This window comes from Protopterus annectens, chromosome 7.part1 (genome assembly GCF_019279795.1).
Source record: "Protopterus annectens isolate FY-2018-M chromosome 7.part1, PAN1.0, whole genome shotgun sequence".
Classification (NCBI taxonomy): domain Eukaryota; kingdom Metazoa; phylum Chordata; order Ceratodontiformes; family Protopteridae; genus Protopterus; species Protopterus annectens.
The window spans coordinates 462,509,504-462,536,827 of NC_056740.1; the positions used below are offsets into that span (position 1 = coordinate 462,509,504).

At 38.6% G+C, this 27,324-nt stretch overlaps 1 protein-coding gene across 5 annotated transcripts in view; it reads right to left on the minus strand.

Moving 5' to 3' along the window:
* The window catches only part of LOC122807829 (inter-alpha-trypsin inhibitor heavy chain H3-like), a 1,807,468-nt gene that overhangs the window by 1,467,022 nt on the left and 313,122 nt on the right, over positions 1-27,324 (minus strand). For all 5 annotated transcript variants that reach the window (XM_044078927.1, XM_044078926.1, XM_044078925.1 and 2 more), the window contains exons 8-9: positions 22,109-22,237; positions 21,887-22,003 (exon numbers count right to left, since the gene is read on the minus strand). In XM_044078927.1, coding sequence (XP_043934862.1) covers positions 21,887-22,003; positions 22,109-22,237 — 246 coding nt within the window. The remainder of the gene's footprint in view (positions 1-21,886; positions 22,004-22,108; positions 22,238-27,324) is intronic.

A 27,324-nucleotide genomic window follows, 5' to 3' on the forward strand; every position in this document is an offset into this window, starting at 1 on the left:
TAGACAGAGTCATAACAGGGCACATTGTGGGCAATGTGGAAGAAGGATACCCAGACAGTTCCAATAGTAGAAGGAGCAACGGATCTTATAACTTAGATATGTTACCGATAAATATGTAACTCCATACAAATACTAGAAGGAGTCATTACTGGGCACATTGTGGGCAATGTGGAAGAAGGATACCTGGACAGTTCCAGTTGTAGTAGGAGCACCGGGTCTTATAACTTAGATATGTTACCGATATAGGTAACTCCATATGAATTGCAGACAGAGTCATTACTGGGCACATTGTGGGCAGTGTGGAAGAAGGATACCCAGTCAGTTCCAATAGTAGTAGTAGGAACAACAGGTCTTATAACTTAGATATGTTACCGATATATGTAACACCTTACGAATTGTAGATGGAGTCATTACTTGGCACATTGTGGGCAATGTGGAAGAAGGATACCCAGACAGTTCCAATAGAAGTAGGAGCAACGGGTCTTATAACTTAGATATTTTACCAGTATATGTAACTCCATACAAATTGTAGAAGGCGTCGTTACTGGGCACATTACAGGCAATGTGGAAGAAGGATACCCAGACAATTCCAATAGTAGTAGGAGCAACAGTTCGTATAACTTAAATATATTACCGATATATGTAACTCAATACGAATTGCAGACCGAGTCACTACAGGTCACATTGTGGGCAATGTGGAAGAAGGATACCCAGAAAGTTCCAATAGTAGTAGGAGCAATGGGTCTTATACCTTAGATATGTTACCGATATATGTAACTCCATACGAATTGTAGACGGAGTCATTACTGGGCACATTACAGGCAATGTGGAAAAGGGATACCAAGACAGATCCAATAGTAGTTGGAGCAACGGGTCTTATAACTTAGATATGTTACTGATATATGTAACTCCATACGAATTGTAGACGGAGTCATTACTGGGGACTATGTGGGCAATGTGGAAGAAGGATACCCAGACACTTCCAATTGTAGAAGGAGCAACTGGTCTTATAACTTAGATATGTTACCGATATATGTAACTCCATATGAATTGTAGAAGGAGTCATTACTGGGCACATTGTGGGCAGTGTGGAAGAAGGATACCTACACAGTTCCAATAGTAGTAGTAGGAGCAACGGGTCTTAAAACTTAGATATGTTACCGATATATGTAACTCCATACGAATTGTAGAAGGAGCCATTACTGGGCACAGTGTGGGCAATGTGGAAGAAGGATACCCAGACAATTCCAATAGTAGTAGAAACAACGGGTCGTATAACTTAGATATGTTACCGATATATGTAACTCCATATGAATTGCAGACGGAGTCATTACTGGGCACATTGTCGGTAATGTGGAAGAAGGATACCCAGACAGTTCCAATAGTAGTAGGAACAATGGGTCTTATAACTTAGATATGTTACCGATATATGTAACTCCATAAGAATTGTAGACGTAGTCATTACTGGGCAGGTTGTGGGCAATGTGGAAGAAGGATACCCAGACAGTTCCAATAGTAGTAGGAGCAACGGGTCTTATACCTTAGATATGTTACCGATATATGTAACTCCATACGAATTGTAGAAGGAGTCATTACTGGGCACATTACAGGCAATGTGGAAAAAGGAGACCCAGGCAGTCCCAATAGTAGTAGGAGCAACGAATCTTATAACTTGGATATGTTACCGATATATGTAACTCCATACAAATTGTAGAAGGACTCATTACTGGGCACATTGTGGGTAATGTGGAAGAAGGATACCCAAACAGTTCCAATAGTAGTCGGAGCAACCGGTCTTATACCTTAGATATGTTACCGATATATGTAACTCCATACAAATTGTAGACGGAGTCATTACTGGGTACATTGTGGGCAATGTGGAAGAAGGAGACCCAGACAGTTCCAATAGCAGTAGGAGCAACGGGTCTTATAACTTAGATATGTTACCGATATATGTATCTCCATACAAACTGTAGATGGAGTCATTACTGGGCACATTGTGGGCAGTGTGGATGAAGGATATCCAGACAGTTCCAATAGTAGTAGTAGGAGCAACGGGTCTTATACCTTAGATATGTTACCGATATATGTAACTCCATATGAATTGTAGACGGAGTCATTACTGGGCACATTGTAGGCAATGTGGAAGAAGGATACCCTGACAGTTCCAATAGTAGTAGGAACAACAGGTCTTATAAATTAGATATGTTACCGATATATGTAACTCCATACGAATTGTAGACGGAGCCATTACTGGGCACATTGTGGGCAGTGTAGAAGAAGGATACCCAGACAGTTCCAATAGTAGCAGGAGCAACGGGTCTTATAACTTAGATAGGTTACCGATAAATGTAACTCCATACGAATTGTAGACAGAGTCATTACTGGGCGCATTGTCGGCAGTGTGGAAGACGGATACCCAGACAGTTCCAATAGTAGTAGGAGCAATGGGTCTTATAACTTATATATGTTACCGATATATGTAACACCATATGAATTGTAGACAGGCTCATTACTGGGGACTATGTGGGCAATGTGGATGAAGGATACCCAGACACTTCCAATTGTAGTAGGAGCAACAGGTCTTATAACTTAGATATGTTACCGATATATGTAACTCCATATGAATTGTAGAAGGAGTCTTTACTGGGCACATTGTGGGCAATGTGGAAGAAGGATACCGAGACAGTTCCAATAGTAGTCGGAGCAACCGGTCTTATAACTTAGATATGTTACCGATATATGTAACTCCATACGAATTGTAGACGGAGTCATTACTGGGCACATTGTGGGCAATGTGGAAGAAGGATACCTGGACAGTTCCAGTTGTAGTAGGAGCACCGGGTCTTATAACTTAGATATGTTACCGATATATGTAACACCTTACGAATTGTAGACGGAGTCATTACTTGGCACATTGTGGGCAATGTGGAAGAAGGACACCCAGAGAGTTCCAATAGAAGTAGGAGCAATGGGTCTTATAACTTAGATATGTTACCGATATATGTAACTCCATACGAATTGTAGATGGAGTCATTACTGGGCACATTGTGGGCAATGTGGAACAAGGATACCCAGACAATTCCAATAGTAGTAGAAGGAACAGGTCGTATAACTTAGATATATTACTGATATATGTAACTCCATACGAATTGCAGACCGAGTCATTACAGGTCACATTGTGGGCAATGTTGTAGAAGTATACCCAGACAGTTCCAATAGTAGTAGGAGCAATGGGTCTTATAACTTAGATATGTTACCAATATATGTAACTCCATACGAATTGTAGACGGAGTCATTACTGGGGACTATGTGGGCAATGTGGAAGAAGGATACCCAGACACTTCCAATTGTAGTAGGAGCAACGGGTCTTATAACTTAGATATGTTACCAATATATGTAAATCCATATGAATTGTAGAAGGAGTCTTTACTGGGCACATTGTGGGCAATGTGGAAGAAGGATTCCCAGACAGCTCCAATAGTAGTTGGAGCAACCGGTCTTATAGGTTCATAGGTTCATAGGTTAGTACTAGGCTATCAGCCCTAGGGCCTATACAAGCCTAGCCATAACAATTCCCTGAATATTTCTTCCCACATTATTTACTTTCCTGGACCCCTGTCTAGCAGGGCGACTGACGTGATCCCTGGGGTGAATTTCCTTTCTCCCATCCAATCGTCAAGGTTCCTCTTGAAGAGGTCCAAAGAGGCACTCTGCTTGACATGTATGGGCAATCTATTCCAGAGTCTGGGGAGTCTCTGGGTCAGGAACCTATCTTTCCAACATGTTTTGTTTATTGTGATGACAAGGTTTAGATCCCTGGAGCGTGTAGCTCTGAGGGATTGGGATTTCTTTAAGTGTAGCATGTCCAACAGCTCTGGGTTTGACATGGCCTTGTATGTTAAGCAGAGATCACCTCTGAGTAGACGATATGCGACAGAGTATAGCTGGAGTTTTTTAAGGCGGTCAGCATAGGGCATCTGCTTTAGGCCTGTGATTCTTTTAGTGAGGTATTTCTGAGGCCTTTCCAGTTGTTGCAGATGTCTTGAGAGGTACATACCAAATGGGGCATTGTATTCTATAATGGGTCTAATGAGGGATGAGTACAGTGGGACAATGACCTCCTTTTTTCTGGATGAAAAGCCCTTCATGATGAGGTGTGCCACATAGAAGGATTTCCTGACTGTTGTGGCGATGTGGTTATCGAAGGTGAGACCACTGTCCACCTGTGTCCCCAAGTCTCTTATCACACTTTCTGTGTTTAGTGTACTGCCACCTATATGGTAATTCATGGATACATGTTTTTTCCCAAAGGGATAACAATACATTTCTTGGCATTGAGCTTGAGCCCATGGCTCTGGCACCAAGCATCTGTTTCTGTAAGGCCCTTTTGTAGAGTATCCACATCATTTGGGGATTCAATAATGGCTCCCGGTTTGCAGTCATCTGCAAACTTTGTTAGCCAGAGTCCCTTAGTGTTGACCTGTACTTCAGAGAAGTAGATGCCAAACAAGAGCGGCCCCAGGACTGAACCCTGAGGTACTCCACTTGTCACTTGTCTGGAGCTGGATTTGGAGTCGGCTACTTTTACAGTGTGGGTTCTATCAGTAAGCCATTTAGCAACCCATTGGGTGACATAGGGATTAATGCCCAACTTAGTAAGTTTATCTATGATTCCAGAGTGGGGGATGGTGTCAAAGGCCTTGGCAAGGTCTAGATAGGCTGTGTGGACCACCTTACCCTTGTCCATGGCTCTGGAGACTGATTCAAAGAAGTCAATCAGGTTCAGGAGACAAGATCGGCCCTTCACAAACCCAAACTGGGTGGGGTCCAGTGTTTGAAGGTTGCCAATGTCTTTGTTTATAAGTTCCATGATAATACGCTCCATGGCCTTGCAGATAAGGCTTGTCAGACTGATGGGACGGTAGTTTCCGGGATCCAAGGTGGATCCCCCCTTGTGGATTGGGATAACATATATATTATACCTTAGATATGTTACCAATATATGTAACTCCATACGAATAGTAGACTGAGTCATTAATGGGCACATTGTGGGCAATGTGGAAGAAGGATACCCAGACAGTTCCAATAGTAGTAGGAGCAACGGGTCTTATAACTTAGATATGACATGTAACTCCATACGAATTGTAGACAGAGTCATTACTGGGCACATTGTGGGCAGTGTGGAAGAAGGATACCCAGACAGTTCCAATAGTAGTAGGAACAACGGGTCTTATAACTTAGATATGTTACCGATATATGTAACTCCATACGAATTGTAGACGGAGTCATTACTGGGCACATTGTGGGCAGTGTGGAAGAAGGATACCCAGACAGTTCCAATAGTAGTAGGAGCAACGGGTCTTATAACTTAGATATGTTACCGATATATGTAACTCCATATGATTTGTAGATGGAGTCATTACTGGGCACATTGTGGGCAATGTGGAAGAAGGATACCTAGACAGTTTCAATAGTAGTAGGAGCAACGGGTCTTATAACTTAGATATGTTACCAATATATGTAACTCCGAACGAATTGTAGACGGAGTCATTACTGGGCACATTGTGGGCAATGTGGAAGAAGGAGACCCAGACAGTTCCAATAGTAGTAGGAGCAACGGGTCTTATAACTTAGATATGTTACCGATATATGTATCTCCATACAAATTGTAGATGGAGTCATTACTGGGCACAGTGTGGGCAGTGTGGATGAAGGATACCCAGACAGTTCCAATAGTAGTAGTAGGAGCAACAGGTCTTATAACGTAGATATGTTACCGATATATGTAACTCCATACGAATTGTAGACAGAGTCATTACTGGGAAAATTGTGGGCAATGTGGAAGATGTATACCCAGACAGTGCCAATAGTAGTAGGAGTAACGGTTCTTATAATTTAGATATGTTACCGATATATGTAACTCCATATGAATTGTAGATGGAGTCATTACTGGGCACATTGTGGGCAGTGTGGAAGAAGGATACCCAGACAGTTCCAATGGTAGTAGGAACAACGGGCCTTATAACTTAGATGTGTTACCGATATATGTAACACCATACGAATTGTAGACGGAGTCATTACTGGGCACATTGTGGGCAATGTGGAAGAAGGATACCCAGACAGTTCCAATAGTAGCAGGAGTTACAGGTCTTATAAAAAATCAATTTACAATCTTAATTAGATATGTAACCGATACATATAAGTTCAGACGAATTGCTGAAGGAGTCATTGCAGGTGTTGTAAAGAGCACTTCTGGCTGACATCAAAGGTTTAAACAATACTAATTTCATGAACTTTAATTCTCCTCTGACTTAGGAATGGGGTCCATTCCCATCGTGGTATTAGAAACCCAAAAGACTTGCAGAAATTAAAAAGGCACCCTGAGACATAATCTGGGCCCATCAATGTAGTGCTTTTGGCCATGTAGAGTGCATTGAGGACCAGTTATCTAGTGATAGTTGGGGGTGTTATGGTTGGGGGTACTTCTTGAGAGGTGTGTATTTGTTATATTATTTGGCTCAGAGAATGTATCTCCATTAACTATTAATTCAACAAAGCCTTGTGATTGTCCTTAGCTGGGAGGGTACTTTTACCTGAACTCTGGCTTTGGGATCGTTAATTAGATCACTATGCTCCTTATTTAGTTTGATGAGGGAGCTCTTACCTCCTTGGGTGCTGCAATTACCATTTTTGGCCATGATTGCTTCATTTTGGTATACAACCTACTGATGCTGTGATTCCACCAGGGGGTTGGGTTTGAGCTTGTTTGCCTATTTCTAGTACATTCTTCTCCCTCTATGCTGCTGTATATATGTGATTGTAAATGGGTTTTGTGTACAATGCCACATAGCCAGCAGTGTTCACTAGGTTTGGTGGGGGAAGACTGAAATGTTGCCAGAGTATGGCTTAATAGCATGAAGTTTGCCATGCAATAATTTTCAACAGTCCAGTCAACTAGTGTCCCAGCTAATATTTTTATTTTTTATGTTATCTCACATACATAGTTTTATGGTCTGACCTGACTGATAAGGATGTTCCACTCGAGATGGGTGGGGGGGGGGGCAACATTCCCACCTAATATTTTTATTTTTTATGTTATCTCACAAATATAGTTTTATGGTCTGACCTGACTGGTGAGGATGTTCCACTCGAGATGGGTGGGGGTGGGGGGCAACATTCCCACCTAATATTTTTATTTTTTATGTTATCTCACAAATATAGTTTTATGGTCTGACCTGACTGGTGAGGATGTTCCACTCGAGATGGGTGGGGGGGGGGCAACATTCCCACATGTTGGTAAGGACTATGTCAAGGAAGTTGACATGGCTCCCTATTGAAATGTCAGCACTAGAAATGCCAAGTGCCAACAAGCCACAAAAGAAAAAAGACCAAAAGTATGGAAGAAGAGCAAATCAGGAACATAGATCTTCTCCTTTGAACTTCTTTATTTTTGCATGATGGAAAGCCCTTGCTACACCTCCAGATTGCCTTAGCTCTGACAAAAGGAAATACTCAAAGAGTTGGTATATAGAAGTCCATTCTTTCTGCCATTCAGTCTCTGTGTTTCAGAATTTGCTGTAGCAGGTTCTGACATTTTAAATGGTTACCTGTTTTCACCAATAATAGGTATATGGATTAGCTGGTCCAAGGTGTTTGTGTTGACAGAGTCCTGAAATCATTGACCTGCATCTTTGAGGTCATGCATGATTCCCAGTTTATTCTGTGTCAGTTGAAGCTGCCCGTGAGTATGGTGTTGGGTTGAATAGAAAGTGTCTCCAGTTCATTTAAGTAAGTGGTGTGGTGTTCTTGGGTATTTAAGTAAGTGGTGTGGGTTTCCTGAGTATTTAAGTAAGCTATGTGGATTTCCTGGATATTTAAGTAAGTGGTGTGGTTTTCTAGGGTATTTAAGTAAGTGGTGTGGTGTTCTTGGGTATTTAAGTAAGCAGTGTGGGTTTCTTGAGTATTTATGAAAGTGGTATGGTGTTCTTGGGTATTTAAGTAAGCAGTGTGGGTTTCCTGGGTATTTAAGTAAGTGGTGTGGTATTCTTGGGTATTTAAGTAAGTGGTGTGGTGTTCTTGGGTATTTAAGTAAGTGGTGTGGGTTTCCTGGGTATTTACTTGTTTTCAAATCCTTTGAAAGCTGATAAAGCATTTAGCACTGTCAGCTAGACAACAGACACAAACAAAACATCCCTCTGTAGAATTAACAGCCTTAAAGGTTGTTAGACACTTTGTTCTGTCAAAGTTCTGTGGCAAAGTGAAGTTCTATCAGCTTTTAAAAGCTGTTTTACTTTCTGCCACTGTTATTCCCTAGAAGGAGACCCTATCTTTTGAATGCTTAGCTATACTTAACATGCTGTTGGTTAGCACCCCAAAACACTGTTAAGATCAATGTTTGTGCGAGGGACATGCTTAACAAGGTTATCGTTTTCCCAATTGTGGAGTGAAATCAGGATGTTTCATGTACTTTTCCCACCTGTAAAACTTTGCTAATGGTGCTAACCATAACCCTACCCCTGTATCTGCACCTAACCCCCAACCCTACACCATATTTTAGAAAAAAAATTCCCTCAAATAGATGAGAAAAGTATTTTGAAAAGATTTCTTTTGGCATGAACATCAAATACATATTCAGTGGATAGTCACATATCACCTTTGCCTAATTTTAATCTCTTAACAAGTACCCCAGATACACAGTTAGTAGCTTCTCCGCATCAGTAAAGGATGAAGTACAGTCACGGATGATGGCAGGATGGAGAACCAATCCAAGGAGGAAGCACACAACATCTGGGCTGAACAGACAATAACATACAACTTTGTACTTATACATCCAGATGAGAATGTCACAGAGCAGGCATAGCAATGGGTGGCAGTCAGCTATACTGACCGAGGATGTCACTTGGTACTAACAAAGGAGGCGTCGCTCAACAATACTGACCAGCTTTGTCGCACTTTTGGAATCACTCAGTACTACAGTGTGTGAGTACTTAAGGAGTGGGTGCCACTAAAACCTGCTGATGGAGTGTACCTGTCAATGACTGCCTGAAGGTATTACCCTGCATTACTTACCAGAATTGCCAATCTGCACTACCAAATTTGTGTGATAGGCTATGACTGAACACCATCTGTGTAATTTATGATATATTTTTCAATATCTGCCAACCATTTAAATGTCAGTTAAGTAAAATTTAAAGCAAGTAGATATTCAAAATTTGAAATTTATTTGAAATGTTTTTTTTTTCTTTTTTGTCATAAGTTAGGTCATTTCTCAGTATATTGCTTTTTTGTTCACTATCTAGAATATCTGTTAGAATGATTTGCAATGCAGGGCCTTCTACTGAAAGAGATCATGAAGGCATGGGACTTTCTTTCTTTCTTTATTTATTTATCTTGTTTGTTAACTGGATAATGTCCGGGCTGCCACTGTGGTGCAGCGGTTAGCATTGTCGCCTCACAGCAAGAGGTACTCCGGTTTGATTCTCAGCTGGGGTGCCTTCTGTCTGGAGTCTGCATGTCCTCCCTGTGGTCGTGTGGGTTTCCTTTGGGTGCTCCGGTTTCATCCCAAAGACATGCAGTAGGTGGATTGGACACACTAAATTGGCCCTAGGTGTGTGCTTGTGTATGGCTTCTGTGGAAGGTTGGGCACCAGGCTGGCAACTCGACACTGTAAAACTCCACTGCCAATCATGAGTGGACAGATGATCCGCTATGGTGACTCCTCACCAGGAAAAGCTGAAAGAAGAAGCTAACCAGGTAGTGTCCGGCTGGGCAAGAAGCCCATTCTTAGCGGAGACCTGGGAAGAAAAGCTCCAAGGTCATTTACAAGTGGCATTTATAAATGACATATACAAGTTACAATAATTATAGAACATAAAGGAATACAAAAAAACAAGTTCTTACTGTAGTGTTAAAATCAGGAGTAACAAAGTTAGACATGTTAAAGATATTTAGAAAATTATAAACAATTTTTAGACATTCAAATAATATCAGTTTTCCATACACCATTCCTTCAGAAGAAATGATTAAAAAAGCCAGGAGATAGTGAGAAAGGTAGGGAGCAGGATACAGACATCTGCAGGTCTAGGTGTTTAGCCTGGGCTTGTACAAGAGCAGAGTCTCTGTTTAGAGAAATATTCTTTTAAGGTTTGTTTAAATGCTAGTGTGTTACTGACGGTGAGAATATGCTGGGGAAGAGAGTTGCAGTGCTTGGCTATGGTATGGGAGAGTAAGGAGATGCCATAGGTGTTTTGGGCTTTACTATCGTTTAACAATATTTTGTCAGCAGATCTAAGGGATATTAGATTAATATAGAGTTGGACTAGATCTGATAGGGCTGGGCAGTTGTCAGGTTTGAATATGACTGTGTGGGCGGTTACTAGTTGCTATAGAGTTGGACTAGATCTGATAGGGCTGGGCAGTTGTCAGGTTTGTATATGACTGTGTGGGCGGATACTAGTTGCTATAGAGTTGGACTAGATCTGATAGGGCTGGGCAGTTATCAGGTTTGTATATGACTGTGTGGGCGGTTACTAGCGGAGGCAGGGTAAGGAGCTGAGGAAGCTCTAGCCAGTTTAGCTGCATTAATGCAGTACAGTGGTGAGATCTTTGAGGTTGATTTGTAGCGAATTTGGCAATTTTGTTATAGTAGCATTTGAGGCTATTTAAGTCAGATTTGCAAAGGTTGGTAAATATTTAAGAGCAGTATAGAAAGGAAGATGGCCTAATGGTTAAGATGTTTGCCTTACAAACACAAGGTGCAAGGTTTGAGTCTCACAAGGGGTAATTGGCTAGGCTTAAAATGGCTCACAAGGGCAGTTAGCTTAATACTAACCTATGAAGATAACACATAGGTTTGAGCAGTTGTGAGTCTGGTTTGGTCAGTGAGAAATGCTTTTGCTCTGTAGACTTAATGATTAGAGCAAGGTGTTTATCAAACCTTAGTCCACTATTGATTGTAACACCACTTATAAAGGATTAGCGGCAGGTCTATAATGATAATCAACTTGTTAAATGCTGGAGAAAGGGATATCAGGAAATTCATCTTCCAACTATTGGGAAACAATGCTGACAGGGGGAATCTTGACATTTCAAGAGCATGTAATTACTTGAGTTTGATTGTAGAGACCTGATCATATTTTTTGTTTTACATGTAGCTTTAACCTGCACTGTTTACTGCCATTTACAGAAAAATCTGTAGGAGCATGAAATGTTTTACAGCTTTGAAAGCTGAAACGCATTAGTGGTCTCACAAAATTCAAAGGGCATACACTCTGAGCTGCTCTAATGTATCTCAACATCCAGAGAAGAAAAAAGGAAAAGGGGAAAATAGAGAAAAGAAACTATAGGAGCAGAAACCAGCATTTACAGCAGTGCAACAGCTCGCTGGACAATAAATTATTTGCCCATTTAGTGGTCATCATGGAGTCTGTGACCTATATTGTAAGGTTTAATTGTGTAAATGTCCATAGAATTATCAAGTTTTGTCTTTAAAAATATCTTAAGAGTTATTTTTTTTTACTTTTTCACTTCCAGTGGTAGGCTATTCCAGTCTGTCTGCTCTAATATAGAAGCCCCCCACGGGCATGAGCTCTAATTGTGGTACTTCTACGACATATCCACGTGTAATAACATGCCATCTTTGTATGTATTCTGTATAAGATAAGGAACAAATTTAAATTGGGAGCTAATTTCTCACTGTGCTGTGATTTTAAGGTATTTATTTATATGATCACCAGACACATTCTGAAATAAATATTTAAGTGGTCTGATCACTGATTATAGGACAAATCAGTCATGATGGATCCCTTCTAGTTTTTGAATATCCTCTGCTGGGTTGCCTTATGTGCAGAGGCTGCATGTCCTCCCTGTGGTCAGGTGGGTTTCCTCCGGGTGCTCCGGTTTCCTCCCATATCCCAAAGACATGCTGTAGATGGATTGGACACTCTAAATTGGCCCTAGGCATCGGTGTGTGCATGTGTGTGCCTTCCATGGAAGGCTGAGCACCGGGCTGGCAACTCAACATTGTAAAACTCTATTGCCAATCATGAGTGGACAGGTAATCCGATGTGGTGACCCCTAATCGGGAAAAGCCGAAAGCAGAAGAAGAAGAAGTTATTATATAAGGACAGAATGTACTTCTGTATACTTTGAGAGGGCACACTAGTGAAACAAATGAGTACTCCATTTTCCCAGAATACACATTTCTTAATATTCAGCATATTATACAATGCATTTTTTTAATTTATTTGTACATGAAGTATAAATGAAATGTACATCATTATTATGATACCTAAATCCTTGAAAAAGATCCACTTGAGTTAAGATTTGATTTTTAGTGCATAAAAGTAGACCACATTGTCAAAACCAAAATGCAAAACTGCACCCTTTTTACATTGAACCCAAGTTATTTTCAACAGACCGTGTTATTAACTAGTATAAGACTGCTGTTTCTACAGAACAGCATGATTCTTCTGTTTTTGATACGGAAAATGTTTTAATGTCATCAGCAAATTTGCTGAAAACCATAGTGGGAATAACAGGCACTGATAAAATAAAAACAAAGGTATTAAACAGAAATGGGCTCCCTGATGATTCCTGAAGAATACCCTTCCTGGTTTTTCAAGTAGATAAAGCATTTTGGATCTTAAAAACAAAAGTATGATTTCAGAGAAAGTTTGATATCTGGTTGATAAACTAATTAATGTACATACCCTAAGCTGCAACATTTGTATACTGGACATATTGGACAAGCCCAAATGAATAAGGTCCACACCTCTGCCCATATCCAAGGCATAAGTGGTGTGGGAATCAAATTGTAATGGACTGGTTTTACAGGAATGTCCTCCACTGAAGCCACGGTCATTTATATTTGAGCTACTATCAAACATTCAGGTAATAACTTTAATATGAGTCACTCAAATACTTTTCCTAGTACATTTCCCATGCTTATTGGTCAATAACTATCCAGATCATTGCAAATTCTACCTTTAAATAGGGGAATGACAGCGGATTATCAACAAGGTGGGCATGTGACTATTTTCTGTACATAGTTGAAATTTCTGGTTAAAGGATTAATCATATCATCATATGTCCCAAAGAAAACTGACGGGAATGTTACCTGGTCACACTGACTTACTAGACTTTCCTGAGAAGATCACTATTAATTTTAGGTTACACAGAGGCGATGGCGGCAGCTGTTGTCAAGAAGTAAGTCAATTTTAACAAAAACTTCACAAAAATATGTCAAATAGTGTATAAAATACCGTCCTATTGCAGCTAATCAGTTTTGAAGACATAGAGGTAGCATCTGCACATTTGCTAACATAAATATATATTTTTTGTTTTCTTGTTATTCTAAGCCTTGATTTAAGGTCTAGGGATGAATGGTTTCACTTCCTTTTGCATAATCTCTTTATTCTAATGAAAGTGTGTCAGTTGCAAAGGAATACTATATAAGCTTACTTGTAAAGGAAGCTTGATTATCACCTACTGGCTCCATTTTAACTATTGTAGACATGATTCCACTATAATTACCTGCCCACATTTCCTTATATGACCATTCAGGCCACACTGCAAATTCGGCTAGTGTTGTAACATCTCACTATAAGCTGCAAAATAGAACTTTCTAATTTCATTTTTGATGTCTCGGTCCTTTCTTCACACTAATAGCAGCAACGGATCCCAATGAGCTTCTAGCTGCCAAGTGGAAAAAATGTTCAAAACTTATTAATATGTTGTGTCTTTCGGCTTTTCCCGGTTAGGGGTCGCCACAGCGGAACTCCGGTCCACTAATGATTGGCAGTAGATTTTTACGTGCCGAGTTACCAGCTCTGACGCACAACCTTCAACGAAGGTATGCCCATTCACGCATGTCTCCACACAGAAGACGCTCTAGCTGAGAATTGAACAGGACAACATCTTTACTCTGAAGCGACAACGCTACTGCAGCACCACCACCGCAGTCTCAAAACTTATTACTATAAACCTCAAAATTGCTTAAACTAATATCTAGGATAGTAAAAACCCTACTAGCAGATGTTACTGTTTGTTTATATCCACCATTTTATGGCCTTTTGAAACGTTTTTCACATAGCCTTAGTGATGTAAACAAAGCCATGTGTCCTCATGGTGAGTTTACATCTCTCAGAGATATATCAGCTACACTTGCAGTAAATTATTAAAGAACTTTAAAAAATGTCCTTGTCTATCTGATTAATAGAAAGACTTTGGCATCTGTAAAAATATATATTTGTAAATCATTTTCTTTTTAAAGTTAACTTAATGTAAGCAGTTGCATTGTGATCACTACTGAAAATGCTGATAAGTGCAAATTCTGAGAGACATAGATACAAACACCTCTACAAGTGTGACTGTTCCTAAAATTATGAAAAAAATATCCAGGCAGTAGAATGTGTGGTTTGTCAGGAATGTAGCATGTTTTAAGCAACACAACCCATCTCTTTATCCTGTACAAGGTGAATTCCGCAGAGTGCATCAAATTTACTAGTGAGACCTTACATGTCGTAATATAAAACAACATATTTCATTGTATCACACCTGGACTGAAGGTGTCACTATATCCCTCTAAACATCTTTAATGATCTTGGCTATACAAGATTCAAACCCTCTCTTCCCTAAGTTCCTTAAATGGTAATGATATCTAGCAGAACATTTATTTTAGGGCAGGAAACTACAACAATGCTATATGCATACAGTTATACACAAACCCGAGGCATCTTGTAAAACTATTAAAACTGCTCACCTGGTGAACTTCTGTTGCAGAAAATCTATGGTAGAGAGGACAACATCACAGACGTTAAGAGTGAAGTGTTTTAATATGACAAGATCCATGAGATCTTCAAATACTGTCTACATATTCTGTAGCGATGTATGACCAGTATTTTTAAACAGTGCTAATAATATTTCACAGAAGCTTTGTTAAATCTAAAGACTGCCAATTTAATGTTCTGTAACTTACATCCTTAAAGACAACAGACCTTTGTATGCCTCTAATTATCACAGAGAACAAATTAAACAAAAGTGCATAATTTATTTGTTGGTGAAATCTTGGATGCAGTAAAGATTCTTTTTGCCCCTTGGTTATATGCAGCATGATCTGAACTGCTATTAGATTTATAAAATCCAATATTTAAAAGTTAATTTAAAGATATGCTTTCTTTAGGATCATCACCCCTTTAGGGTGGGAGGTTGGCATAATGGTTAAAGTGTTTACCTTACAGACACAATGTGTGGGGTTTGATTCTCACATGTGATAATTGGCTAGGCTTAAAAAATGGCCCACAAGGGCAGCTTGCCTAGTACTAACCTATGAGCAAACACAAATGCAGGGATAATAGAAAAGGCTGGCATTTGTAAACTGTGATTACAGAGATTGTGGGGTAAACATTTGTGCACTAATTTAACAATATTTGGGCATTACCTAACAAAAACGGGTCAACAGTCTGAGGGCGTTCTAACATATTTGTGGCTGTCATTATCGAGCTTGTAAAATCTAGGTCTACTAGTGTACTTGTACCTTTAAAAATAACACCGGCATATGAACTTCATACCTCTTTACTAGGTAGGGGTATTTTTTACTTACATTCTGTTCTGTAGATATAAATAAGATAGCAGTGGAATACATCGTGCAGATAACACACTAATGAAAAGAAAATTCTTTCCATAGATCTTCTAATCAAAAACTGGTGAAGGTGTGTATGTTTATAACTACATATATTACAACAAACTAAATACATATCTTCCTTAGCCGAGTACCTACATAAAATCATGTAAATGTAGAGCAAGCTAATATATTTATCAACTATAGTTGTCTTATATTGTGTTCAACATCTTAGCACTACAATCGAATCGCACTACCATTTCCTTTATTCTCTGTGTCATAAAAGGCTGTCTTCCGTTAATATACCAAGAGAATGCAAGCATCCAAGCACATTCACTACCAGACTAGATAATATAGGGTTCCTTTATACTATGAACAAATGAGTATGTCTCATTTAAATACAAGAATCAGAAACTAGTTTGCAGTTGGGAGCTTCCCTCAGACAAATATCTGTAATGATCAGACTATAGCTGTTAGAAATTCTTCAGTTTGTTGCATTATCTACTAAAATTAATTGTTTCTGCCCCTTATATCCCAGCAATAGATTATTTCCTTCTCTTCAAAGGTTCCCCTGATGTGAATAATTTGATATTAATACACTTTTTTGAATTAAGAAATTTAAAGTTACTTTCATTGTATAAACTAAGACTCACTGCTGTTACTTTTTGATTGGAACAACCATTCATACTCGCGGCTGCTCAGCCTAGGAGGTTTTTCAACATGTTTAGCGATATACAGGAGCAGGTACCATGTTCATTGAATCACAGAGGATAATTTAAAGAGCCCAGGAGAGACAAGAGATGAAACATAAAAGTAATAAAATGCACAGGTTTGTAGAACCATAGACAAGAGGGCCACCTTGCATTAAAAAAAACTTAACCCAACTTAAATAAGGTTTCAAAATATCAAAGTAAAATAAAATAAGACCACCTCTACTATTTCAATATTAAAGGCAAAAGTAAGATTGATTGAGATAGTACCGCACTGAGAGCAGATGCTATACATTCCCCATTCAAGCCACAAATAGGGCAAACTACTCTTTGGATTCCACTCTACTTGCAGTGACAAACACAAGTACAGTGGCTAAATGTCTATGTCTGATTGTCTAACAAATTTACGTTTCACTCAGCCACACAAAAAATAAGTGAAGTACCAGGGAGAGTATTACAACTTTTAAAGCAGTTTGACTTTCTGATCCTGTTATATGTGATACTGTTTATGTTCTAGCATGAGATCTGAACATAACAACACTTAAAGGTGCTTAACAATGTGATCTTTTCCCACTTTCAGAGCATGATCACAATAACCCGTGTACTACACGTCAGCTTTTGCTCTGGGTTTCTGTTAATATTCTGCGCTTTTGTTCTCATGGTTACTATACTTTTTGGTAAATGTAACATCTTCCTTATTTGGTGTAAATGCTGTCATACTTCAAAGACCTTCTCACCTTTGCCAGGATGTTCCCCAGAGAAAGAATTTGATAAAATCATTATTTAGTTATTCTCTTTCTGACAGGTACAAATTGCTAATATGTTTTATGGAATTGTAGCATTAGGTAAAGTATGTCACCAATCCATTAGGGAAAACAGAAACACTAATTACGATGTTATATAATGATCAATCAGCCCACTTCAACAATTTCCTTGCCAACTGGAAAAACTATTGCTCCAGACTTAGAAAACAACCATCAGTCTGTTATCAACAATTAAGTACATCTCACATTTTTTAAAATCAATGTGAATTCTCAAGCTGTTTCCACATTTTGAATCCACCACTTTATTTATTTGTTTATTTATTTTTTTTTTATTTTACATTTGTTGACCGGGCTAGTCCAACTGGATACATGTCCATTTTCAGTAGAGGCCCGGGGAGATAAGCTCCAACACAAATACACAATATACTATAAAAGTTGTGACAGTTCAAGCTTGACGCAACTGTTATTAAAAAAGTACAAAACTAATGGTGAGCATAATACAAATAGTAAAGGTAATATACAAAAAGTTGTTTACTTTATGCATATATACATAGAATTAAATTGGAAAACATGATTTATATGAATCGCTAAGGAGAAGTCAGTAGTTAGTGCAGTTTAATATTAGGTGAAAAGTTTACATAGGTATAAAGTAAGAATGTTTGTCAGGGTTAGTACAAGGGCATAACCAATGTGTACTAAGAAGTAGTTTTAGTTTCTGTTTAAAAAGTGTTATTGAGGACAGAGATATGAGTTCATTGGGAAGCAGGTTCCAGTGTTTTCCTACAGAATTAGAGAACAGACAGTCTCCTGCTAAGTTGTTCGATCTGCTAGTACTAATAAGTAGTTTATTAGAGGAGCGTAGATTCTTAAGATTGTTGTAGGGGGTAATGAGAGTAGAGAGTGCAGGTATATTGGTGGGGTGATACAGGCTCTTATGGGTAATAGCAAGCTGGTGAAATAGAAGCTGATTTTGGAACTCTAGCCATCCTAATAGTTTTAGGTTGCTACAATGATAAGTTTTAAAAGGAGAGCCAGTGGCAAATCTAGTAATATTATTATAGGAAATTGCCAGTTTGTTGAGGTTGTTTTTTGAAGATTAGTGTATATAGGTGAAGCGTAGAGTAGGGTGGAGATTAAATGAGTTCTGGCTATAGCGGTCCTGCCTAATGGGGTAAGAAAGGGTTTGATTCTATAGAGGGATCCCAATTTCTTGTTGACTGTTTTTATTATACTGTTAATGTGAGTATCAAAGTTAAGGTTGTTATCTATAGTTGTTCCTAAATGTTTGGTGGTTGGGTCAGGAGATATGAGAGTGCCGTTCTTAGATATGAGTGTGAAGTAAGCAGGGGTTGTCTTATGGGTTGGAGTAAAAAGTAGAAGTTTAGTTTTTTTAGGGTTCAGTAGGAGGCAGCGGTTTAAAAACCATTGTTCTACTGTATTAAATGCTTTTTGGGTAAGGGACTGTAGCTCAGAAGGAGAATTAGCTGAACAAATTATGGTGGAGTCATCTGCATATTGAATACAGGTGGCATGAGGAATTACTAATTGGAGGTCATTAATAAAAATGGAAAATAGCAGTGAGCCTAATATGGAGCCCTGGGGAACACCAAGGGAAATGGGGAGGTGTGTAGATAGATTGTTGTCCCATAGTACAGCCTGTTGTCTGTTGTCTAAGTAAGATTTGAACCAACTTAAGGGTGAAGGTTCAAGAGAAAGGGATTTAAGTATATCTATAAGGAGCTGGTGACTAACCATGTCAAAAGCTTTAGATAAATCTATAAAGACTGAAGAGGAGAGAATATTGTTGTTACGGGTTTTTTTTTTTGCAGTCTGTAAAGGATAGCAGTGCAGTGGTGGTACTGTGGAATGGTCTAAATCCATGTTGACAGTTGGGGAGTAAGTTATTTTGGATAAAATGGTTAAGTAGTTGCTTATGGATGCATTTTTCCATTATTTTTGCCAGTGGGGAGAGTAAATCTATCGGACGATAGTTTGAAAAGTCATTGGAGTTACCACCTTTATGTAGGGGGATCATGTGCGAGATTTTCCAGATAGATGGGATAGTTCCTTCTCTTATGGTTCTGTTTATCAGTATGGAAATGGGGAAGGCTATGGCTTTGGCTCCTTTTTGCAGGTATTTTGCTGGTAGTTGGTCAGCAGAAGGGGTGGTAGGTTTTAGTTTTAGGAGAAGTAGAAACATATTATAACTGAAATGATGGAAGTGGGCAAGTAGGTGAGGTTGCTAGATTAGAGGTACTTGGATATAATTGACTAGCCAGAGTTTGGATGGCATCTGTAAAAAAAGAATTGAAGGCTTTGGCAGTTTGTGATGGATTCTTACGGTTGGAGTCTTGGGGGTTAGGTGTAATAGACTGGCCTGGGTGTAGTAGTTTGTTAATGCTAGACCAAAACATTTGTGGATTCTTTTGGTGAGTTTGTTGTAGCTGGAAGTAAAAGTTTTTTTTATCTATCTTGTTATATTTCTAAGTTGTTTAAAGTATTGGTGGTCTGTAGAATTCTTAGTAGTGCGCCATTTAGCCCAAGATTTGTTTCCAAGGAGGATTTTTTGCCTAGTAGCTATTGTGAGCCATGAGGTAGGTTTAGCCTTATTTCAAATGGAGCGTGATGGGGATGGTGGTCAAGGATGGCTAACACTTCTTCAGCCATTTTGTCTAGTATATCTACCACATACCCTGGGGGAAAAAACAAAGCAACGTCTTATACATGAATTATTTCCTCTCTTTTTTTTCCAAAATAGAAGACCTACTGATTCCTTAGCATTTTCTGCTTACGTACTTTGTAGATACCCTTACGGTCAATGAATGTTTCTACCACATACATTACTCTTATGCTGTCTTTCTGCTACACAATACATACGAGCCGACAGCCACTCATAATGCAATGAATGTTTAACAGGAAGTAGTAATAAACATTTCTGTAGAATGCTGGATCTGTATCACCTACAGAAAACACTACAGCAGCATAATGTAGTTCCGATAATTTTAAAAAGAAGAAAAATGAGAAGTTTAATTAGGAAGTACGAGAACATTCTAGATTATATGCAAAACATAGAAGTGTGTGAGATGTACACAGAATATTGCAAAAATGAATAGATTAAATGCAAAACATAGAAGTGTGTGAGATGTACACAGAATATTACAAAAATGAATAGATTAAATGCAAAACATAGAAGTGTGTGAGATGTACACAGAATATTGCAAAAATGAATAGATTGAAGTGGTGAGATGTACACAGAATATTACAAAAATGAATAGATTAAATGCAAAACATAGAAGTGTGTGAGACGTACACAGAATATTACAAAAATGAATAGATTATACGCAAAACATAGAAGTGTGTGAGATGTACACAGAATATTACAAAAATGAATAGATTATATGCAAAACATAGAAGTGTGTGAGATGTACACACAATATTGCAAAAATGAATAGATTAAATGCAAAACATAGAAGTGTGTGAGACGTACACAGAATATTACAAAAATGAATAGATTAAATTCAAAACATAGAAGTGTGTGAGATGTACACAGAATATTACAAAAATGAATAGATTATATGCAAAACATAGAAGTGTGTGAGATGTACACAGAATATTACAAAAATGAATAGATTATATGCAAAACATAGAAGTGTGTGAGATGTACACAGAATATTGCAAAAATGAATAGATTAAATGCAAAACATAGAGGTGTGTGAGATGTACACAGAATATTACAAAAATGAATAGATTATATGCAAAACATAGAAGTGTGTGGTATGTACACAGAATATTGCAAAAATGAATAGATTATGTGCAAAACATAGAAGTGTGTGAGATGTACACAGAATATTGCAAAAATGAATAGATTATATGCAAAACATAGAAGTGTGTGGTATGTACACAGAATATTACAAAAATGAATAGATTAAATGCAAAACATAGAAGTGTGTGAGACGTACACAGAATATTGCAAAAATGAATAGATCATATGCAAAACATAGAAGTGTGTGAGATGTATACAGAATATTGCAAAAATGAATATGAAAACATAATAGATATTCTCTAAATGCTCATTATAATAGTGGAGCATTATTGATATGACAAAGAAATGTAATGAAATTTTTTTTCATCCTTTTGTTGACCAGGTTAGTCATACTCAGCATAGCATCTCTTCAGGGGACACCCAAAGTGGTATTTATACTACTAGGGGAAATTTGGCCAGGCATGAGGGAACATCAACTTCTATTACCAATAGGTGCTGTGAGAACTTTTATATCCAACTTAGCTACCACCAATGGCATCTTGGTTTAACATCTCATCTGAAGGATAAAATAATTTCAGGAAGATTTAGGTTATTATAGCATATGCTTCAATGTCATGGTGTTCTAGGAAGCCAAATTGGCATTCCTTATTAATATTCAACCATAACTGGGATCAATGTACCCCCCCTTACAAAGCTAGTATGCTCTGTGTTACAGAATGAGGATTTACATCTCTCTTGATGTCCATCTGGCTTACTTCTACACATAATGGCCACATGATTCAACCACTAAATTCATTGCAATCCACAAACTGCTGGTTCCATCACTTTTTTTCAAATTTCCAGGGAAAGTAAATTAATTCCCAGATAACTAAACAGTGAGGTCCCCACATTAGTTCATGCTATTAAAAAACACTTTACTTTTTGGTTTAACACTGTAAAAAAGTGTCATTTTTCACAAGTCATAGTTTAAAAGAAAACTGGTCCGGGCTTGTAAACTGGACAACATATTTAATTAGAAGTTACATACCTGAGCTATTTTAGTCCCCCGCATTGAGCCACTGACATCAACCACAAATATAACATTCTTAGGTACTCGTGGTAGGTTTTCAGGAGCAAAGAAGTGTACAAAGTATCCATTGACAATCTGCAATATAAGATTTCACAGAAAAAAATGTAATATGCAGAAAATTAGAATACAGCAAAACGGTTGCATTGACATAAAAGAAGACATATATGTAGCTAAGCTAACCTGCAGCTCGCCTGCACTGTGTACCCTCTCAACATCATAGGTTATCAGAAAATCTCCATCCAGGATAGTCTGCTGGCAGTCTGGGCAGCTGCGCTGCTGATCAAATGTGGGTTTGAACCTCACATGCCCCTGAAATGGAAAAATAGAAACAAAATTTTCTTTTTTCCCCATGCAAGACAAGCTGTATTATATTTTTGTATTCAATTTGTTCACAAAATTTAATATTCCTTATAGCTGTGAAATGAGGATTTTTTTTAACTCTTTGGACCACATACATGATGGTGTTAATACTACCTCTGACATTAAAAGTTTAGACTTGTCAGCAGATTCACACTTATTCTTTTATTTAATAAAAATGCAAATTATAAATGATCTAGATTAAAATGTATCCTGATGATGATGATACTAAAATTGTATTGAGTTGGAGTAAAACAATAAAATCACTATTATAGAAAGTTATAATTGTGTTCATTCTAAACAAGATTTTTAGTGAATATTTTCAAACTATATGAATAAAGTGTGAAGAAAGTAGAATACTGACTAGTCTGCAGTGGTTTTACAGAAAAAACAGCATTATAAATGGTGTACAATCGATAACACCACTAATGCTACAGATTCATAGGTTGTTACTAGCATGCAGTTGAGAAGACATTGATGTGCTCACATGCTCAATGGTCTGCTTACGGACTTGCCCAACGTCACACAGTAGGCTGAGGGAATCAAACCCTGGACCACAGGAAGTAGTTCAGGAACAGCTCATATTCTTAATCCTCAGCACCAAGTTCCACACTAAGAAGCAGACCACGGAAGGAGCAGAGTATAGAAAATAATTACCTTCTTTAGGATATTCCCATTGTAATGACTCCTGCTCCCTACAAAGGTGTTTGTTGAGCAGCTTGTCTGCTGTGTGAGGTTGAATTATACGTTTACATCCTTACGTATATTTACAAGCTTGTATTAAACTGCCATTTTTTATGTTGTAATCAAGCTTTCTGCATCACATTCAGGTAATTCATTTTGCTAAGTGGAAGGTTATTTTCTACTTTGGTATACTGTGTTGTTTTAAAAACATGTCACTTGCTTACTATATATCTTCTATCTCAGTATATAGTCTTTACTCCAGAAGACAAATTTCTTTATTTCATATTTCAGCGATAGTGGTAATAGCTTAAACATGTTACCTTAGGACATTCTCTGCTCTGGGGGCCTTAACTTCCTCTGCAAGCATGCATCATAAAGAAATTGTATTTTCTCTCCCAGCTTTCAGAAAATGCATGTAGTTTAACTGTTTTAGTTTCCTTTTTCCTGGTCATATCACCTTACAATTTATTTCGCAGAATTTTTTGTACAATTTCAAAAGGTCTTTGCCACTTTGCAAAGAAACAGTTTTCGGTAAAAGGTACTAACACAAGTGCGTAGCTCCTGGTTTGAATTCACTGAGGTTATGATGAATGATATATGCTGTGTCTTCTGCCCATCTGTTCACTCAGCGGTCTCTTACTATATGCATTATTGTTCTTAAACTGTCCTGCAGGCTTGTGAAGTGCTCATATTATTCCTTTAAATAGGGACTTTTCCTGCTACCATATTTCTTTGGCTATATCTAGCAAGCCTAAGGGATGTCAGCAATATAGATTCATAAGTTCAAAGATTTATAGGTCTGTACTAGGCTAACAACCACTGGGGCTGTTTTAAACCTAGCCATGCATCCCAAATCTCTAAAAAGTTATGTTACCCTTGGTAAACTTAAGCAGGGCTTGGTAGAAGAAACATTTACAGGTGGCCTGTGTCTTATTAGAGACATAGGTGCCAAACCAGGGATGAATTTCCTGTTTCCCAGCCTCCATTTGTCCCAGTCACATTTTAACTGAGTTAGGGAGGAACTCTGCTCACATGGATGTGGAGGCTGCTATACAGAAGGTGTGGGCTCTCGAATGCATACCTGTTTCACCAGTAGGCCCTATTTATATCACAGGAAAGGTTTGAAGTCTTTAGTATGGGTAATTCTGGTACCATTTGTTTTGTGGACATGCAGGAAGTCCATCAGCATAGGGGCTGATGATGCCTTGTATGCCAAAAGTTTCTTCAACAACTTGTAAGAGACAGAATACAGGGAGAGGGCTTTGAGGCAAGCTGCATATGACATGTTATTTACATTTTGTATTCTTTTAGTGAGGAACCTTTGCAGGCATTCCAATTGATGGCAGTTCCTGGTTAGGTACATACCAAAGAGGGTATTGTACTCAATGATAGGTTTGATGAATGGTGAATAGAGTGGAACAATGCCCTCCTTGGACCTAGGTGCCATACCTTTGTTTATAAGTTGCACAACATGGAATGATTTTTCTCACTACAGCAGACACATGATGGTTAAAGGCTAGATTACTGTCCATCAGTTTTCCCAATTCCCTGAGTAATAGGTAACTCCTGAGGTTGTCTTACCAATATGATAGTTACCAGTGTGGCTGACTTGCCAAAGAATGCTATTATGCAGTTCTTGACATTTCGTTTTAGTCCACGACTCTGACATCAGTTATTTGTCTGTGTCAGTCCTTCTCTGAGAACATTAGTTTGTTTGTGTCTTTCAGCTTTTTCCAGTTAGGGGTCGCCACAGTGGAACTCTGGTCCGCTAATGATTGGCAGTTGATTTTTACATACCAGCTTGCCAGGTCCGATGGACAACCTTCAATGAAGGTACACCCATTCACGCATGTCTCCACGCAGAAGAAGCTCTAGCTGTGAATCAAACTGGACAGCATCTTACTGTGAGGTGACAACGCTACCGCAGCACCACCACCACGGGTACTCTCTGAGAACATTAGTATTGGTTGGTTATTCTATGACTGCTCCAAAGCTGCAATCATCTGCAAATTTTGTCAGCCAAAGGCCCTTGATGTTGGCCTTGACTTCAGAAAGTAGATGCCAAAAATTAGCATTCCTAGCAAAGATGCCTGAAGGACTCTGCTTTTGACTGGCTTCTTTGTACAGGTGACCTGCCCAATTTTACCATTCTGAGTCCTGGCTGTGAGCCAGCTGGCCATACCCCAGGTGGCATAAGGGTTGTACCTCACCTCTTGAGTTATCCAACAATACCCAAGTGGGGTATTGTGTCAAATGCCTTGGCCAGGTCAAGGTAGGCAGTGTGAAATGTTTTGCCCTTGTCCATTGCTCTAATGACCTTCTCAAAGAAGAGCACCATGCCGAGTAGGCATGACCTGCCCTTGATGCAACCATATTGGGTTGGTTCCAGTGTCTGGTGGTTTCCTCTGTCATTACCGATCATTTTCATAATAATTATTTCCATGACTTTGCATATAATACTAGTGAGGCTTATGGTTCTGTTGTCCCAGGGTCTATATTATCCCACCTTTGTGCAGAGAAATAGGGGTTGCTCTCTCCATTCATGAAGTACAAAGCCCATTTGGAGGCAGTAATTAAATAGTGATTCCAGAGTGTCTGATAGGTCGTGTTTCGCATGCTGTTTAGAATGCAGCCTGGGATATTGTCAGTCCCATTGATGCAGGGTTCTTGGCCTTAGAAAGAACATTGAAGACTTGCTCCCTAGTGATAGTTGGGGGAGTTATATTTGATGGTATTTCCTGAGGGGAGGTAGGGGGAGTTAGAGTTGAATTTGTCTGCCAGTAGGTTTGCTATATCTTCCTGCTCAGTGTAGGTGTATCCATTAACACAGCTGTGTATTGCCTTTGAATTTGCGGATATAGTTAAAGAATGCCTTGTGGCTGCTCTTGGCATGAAAGGCAAAATTTAACTCAAATATGGCTTTGGTAGACTTTATTTATCCTAGGAGTTGTTTGCTTAGTTAAATGAGGGTACTATCATCCTGGTGGATTCTACTTCCTTCTGTTAGCTTGTTGCTAATGCTCTGATTTCATCAAGGTGGCTTGTTTTTGGAGTTAGTTCTGTACTCACTCCTGGTGGGTACAACTGCCTGTGTGCAGCTATTAGCATGTTTGTATATGATTGTTAAGGTTCTACATAGGCAGCAGTGTTCTTAGGGTTTAGGGGGGACTTGACATTTTCCCTTACTGATTACATTTTATTAGTCTTGTGAAATTTATATGATGTGAAACCATTTGAGGATTGGGGTACTTCTATTACAGTGATGAAATTAATTGTAAGAAGTTGGTCCCAATTTCTCCAATTTACTTTTATAGCCTTTCAAAATGAAGTATTTTAAGTTTCAGTAAAGTGCTCAAATAGCCTATTTGTCTGATGGTGGCACACAGATATTCTTAGTTGCTTTAAAACATGCATACATTAATCTGGGCATAAATGAGATACCTCGTTCAGAAATAATTTCTAAGGGAATTTCTACTCTAAATAAGATTAGTACTAAAGATTTTGCATTCACTCTTCATCAGAGTGTTTCCTCTGGAAATATTGTTGCATAGTCATTGATTACCAGGACAGAGCATTGGCCCTTCCTCACTTATACAATTGGACATACAACGTCCATGGCTAGGATAGATAAGGGTACAAAAGGGTTCTTACACCCTTGACAAAGTGCTGTTGTTTGACATTCTGAGCAAACCAAAAACTATGATCCTCAGAATACCAGATTAGTAAAATCTAATCAATATCGAGGCTTTTTTCTTATCATTTCCTAAATGACCACCCAAAATGCAGCTATAGGTTAACCTCATTACATGTGTTCTAAGAGGTTTTGGGACAAATGACAGTTTTAGCATCTGTGGTTTCGCATTGGCTACCTTGTAGTTTAGGAAGCATCTTTCCTCAAGTTATGGCTATAAAGTAGGGCTGTCCTTTTTGTTTTGTTCCCCATACACTCATGTTATTTACTCGCTAACTGTGTTTACTGTGATATCTTCACAGTGAGTGCTCATGAAATGGACAAGCCTTATCTGGATGTCACTCCACACAACACCATTTTCATCGGTATTCTAGAGTGAATTATAAGCCATGATCTCTTTCTTTGGTAAATACAGATACAGGCTTTTCCTCTTCAAGTAGTTCATTCTCTGTAAAAGGCAACTCACAGCAATATTTTTCTTTCTCTTCTTCAGTACTTATTTTACGTTTTTACCCTTAGAGTACTACTTCTGTTTCTAGATGGCCAAAAATAACACCCTGTTCTAGTTTTCCTTTATCTCCCGAATGAGATTCACCCATCTCTTCCTTGGTTTTGACATCTTCACCCCTTACTGTTTTTTTAACTATTTAACTTCTTCACACCT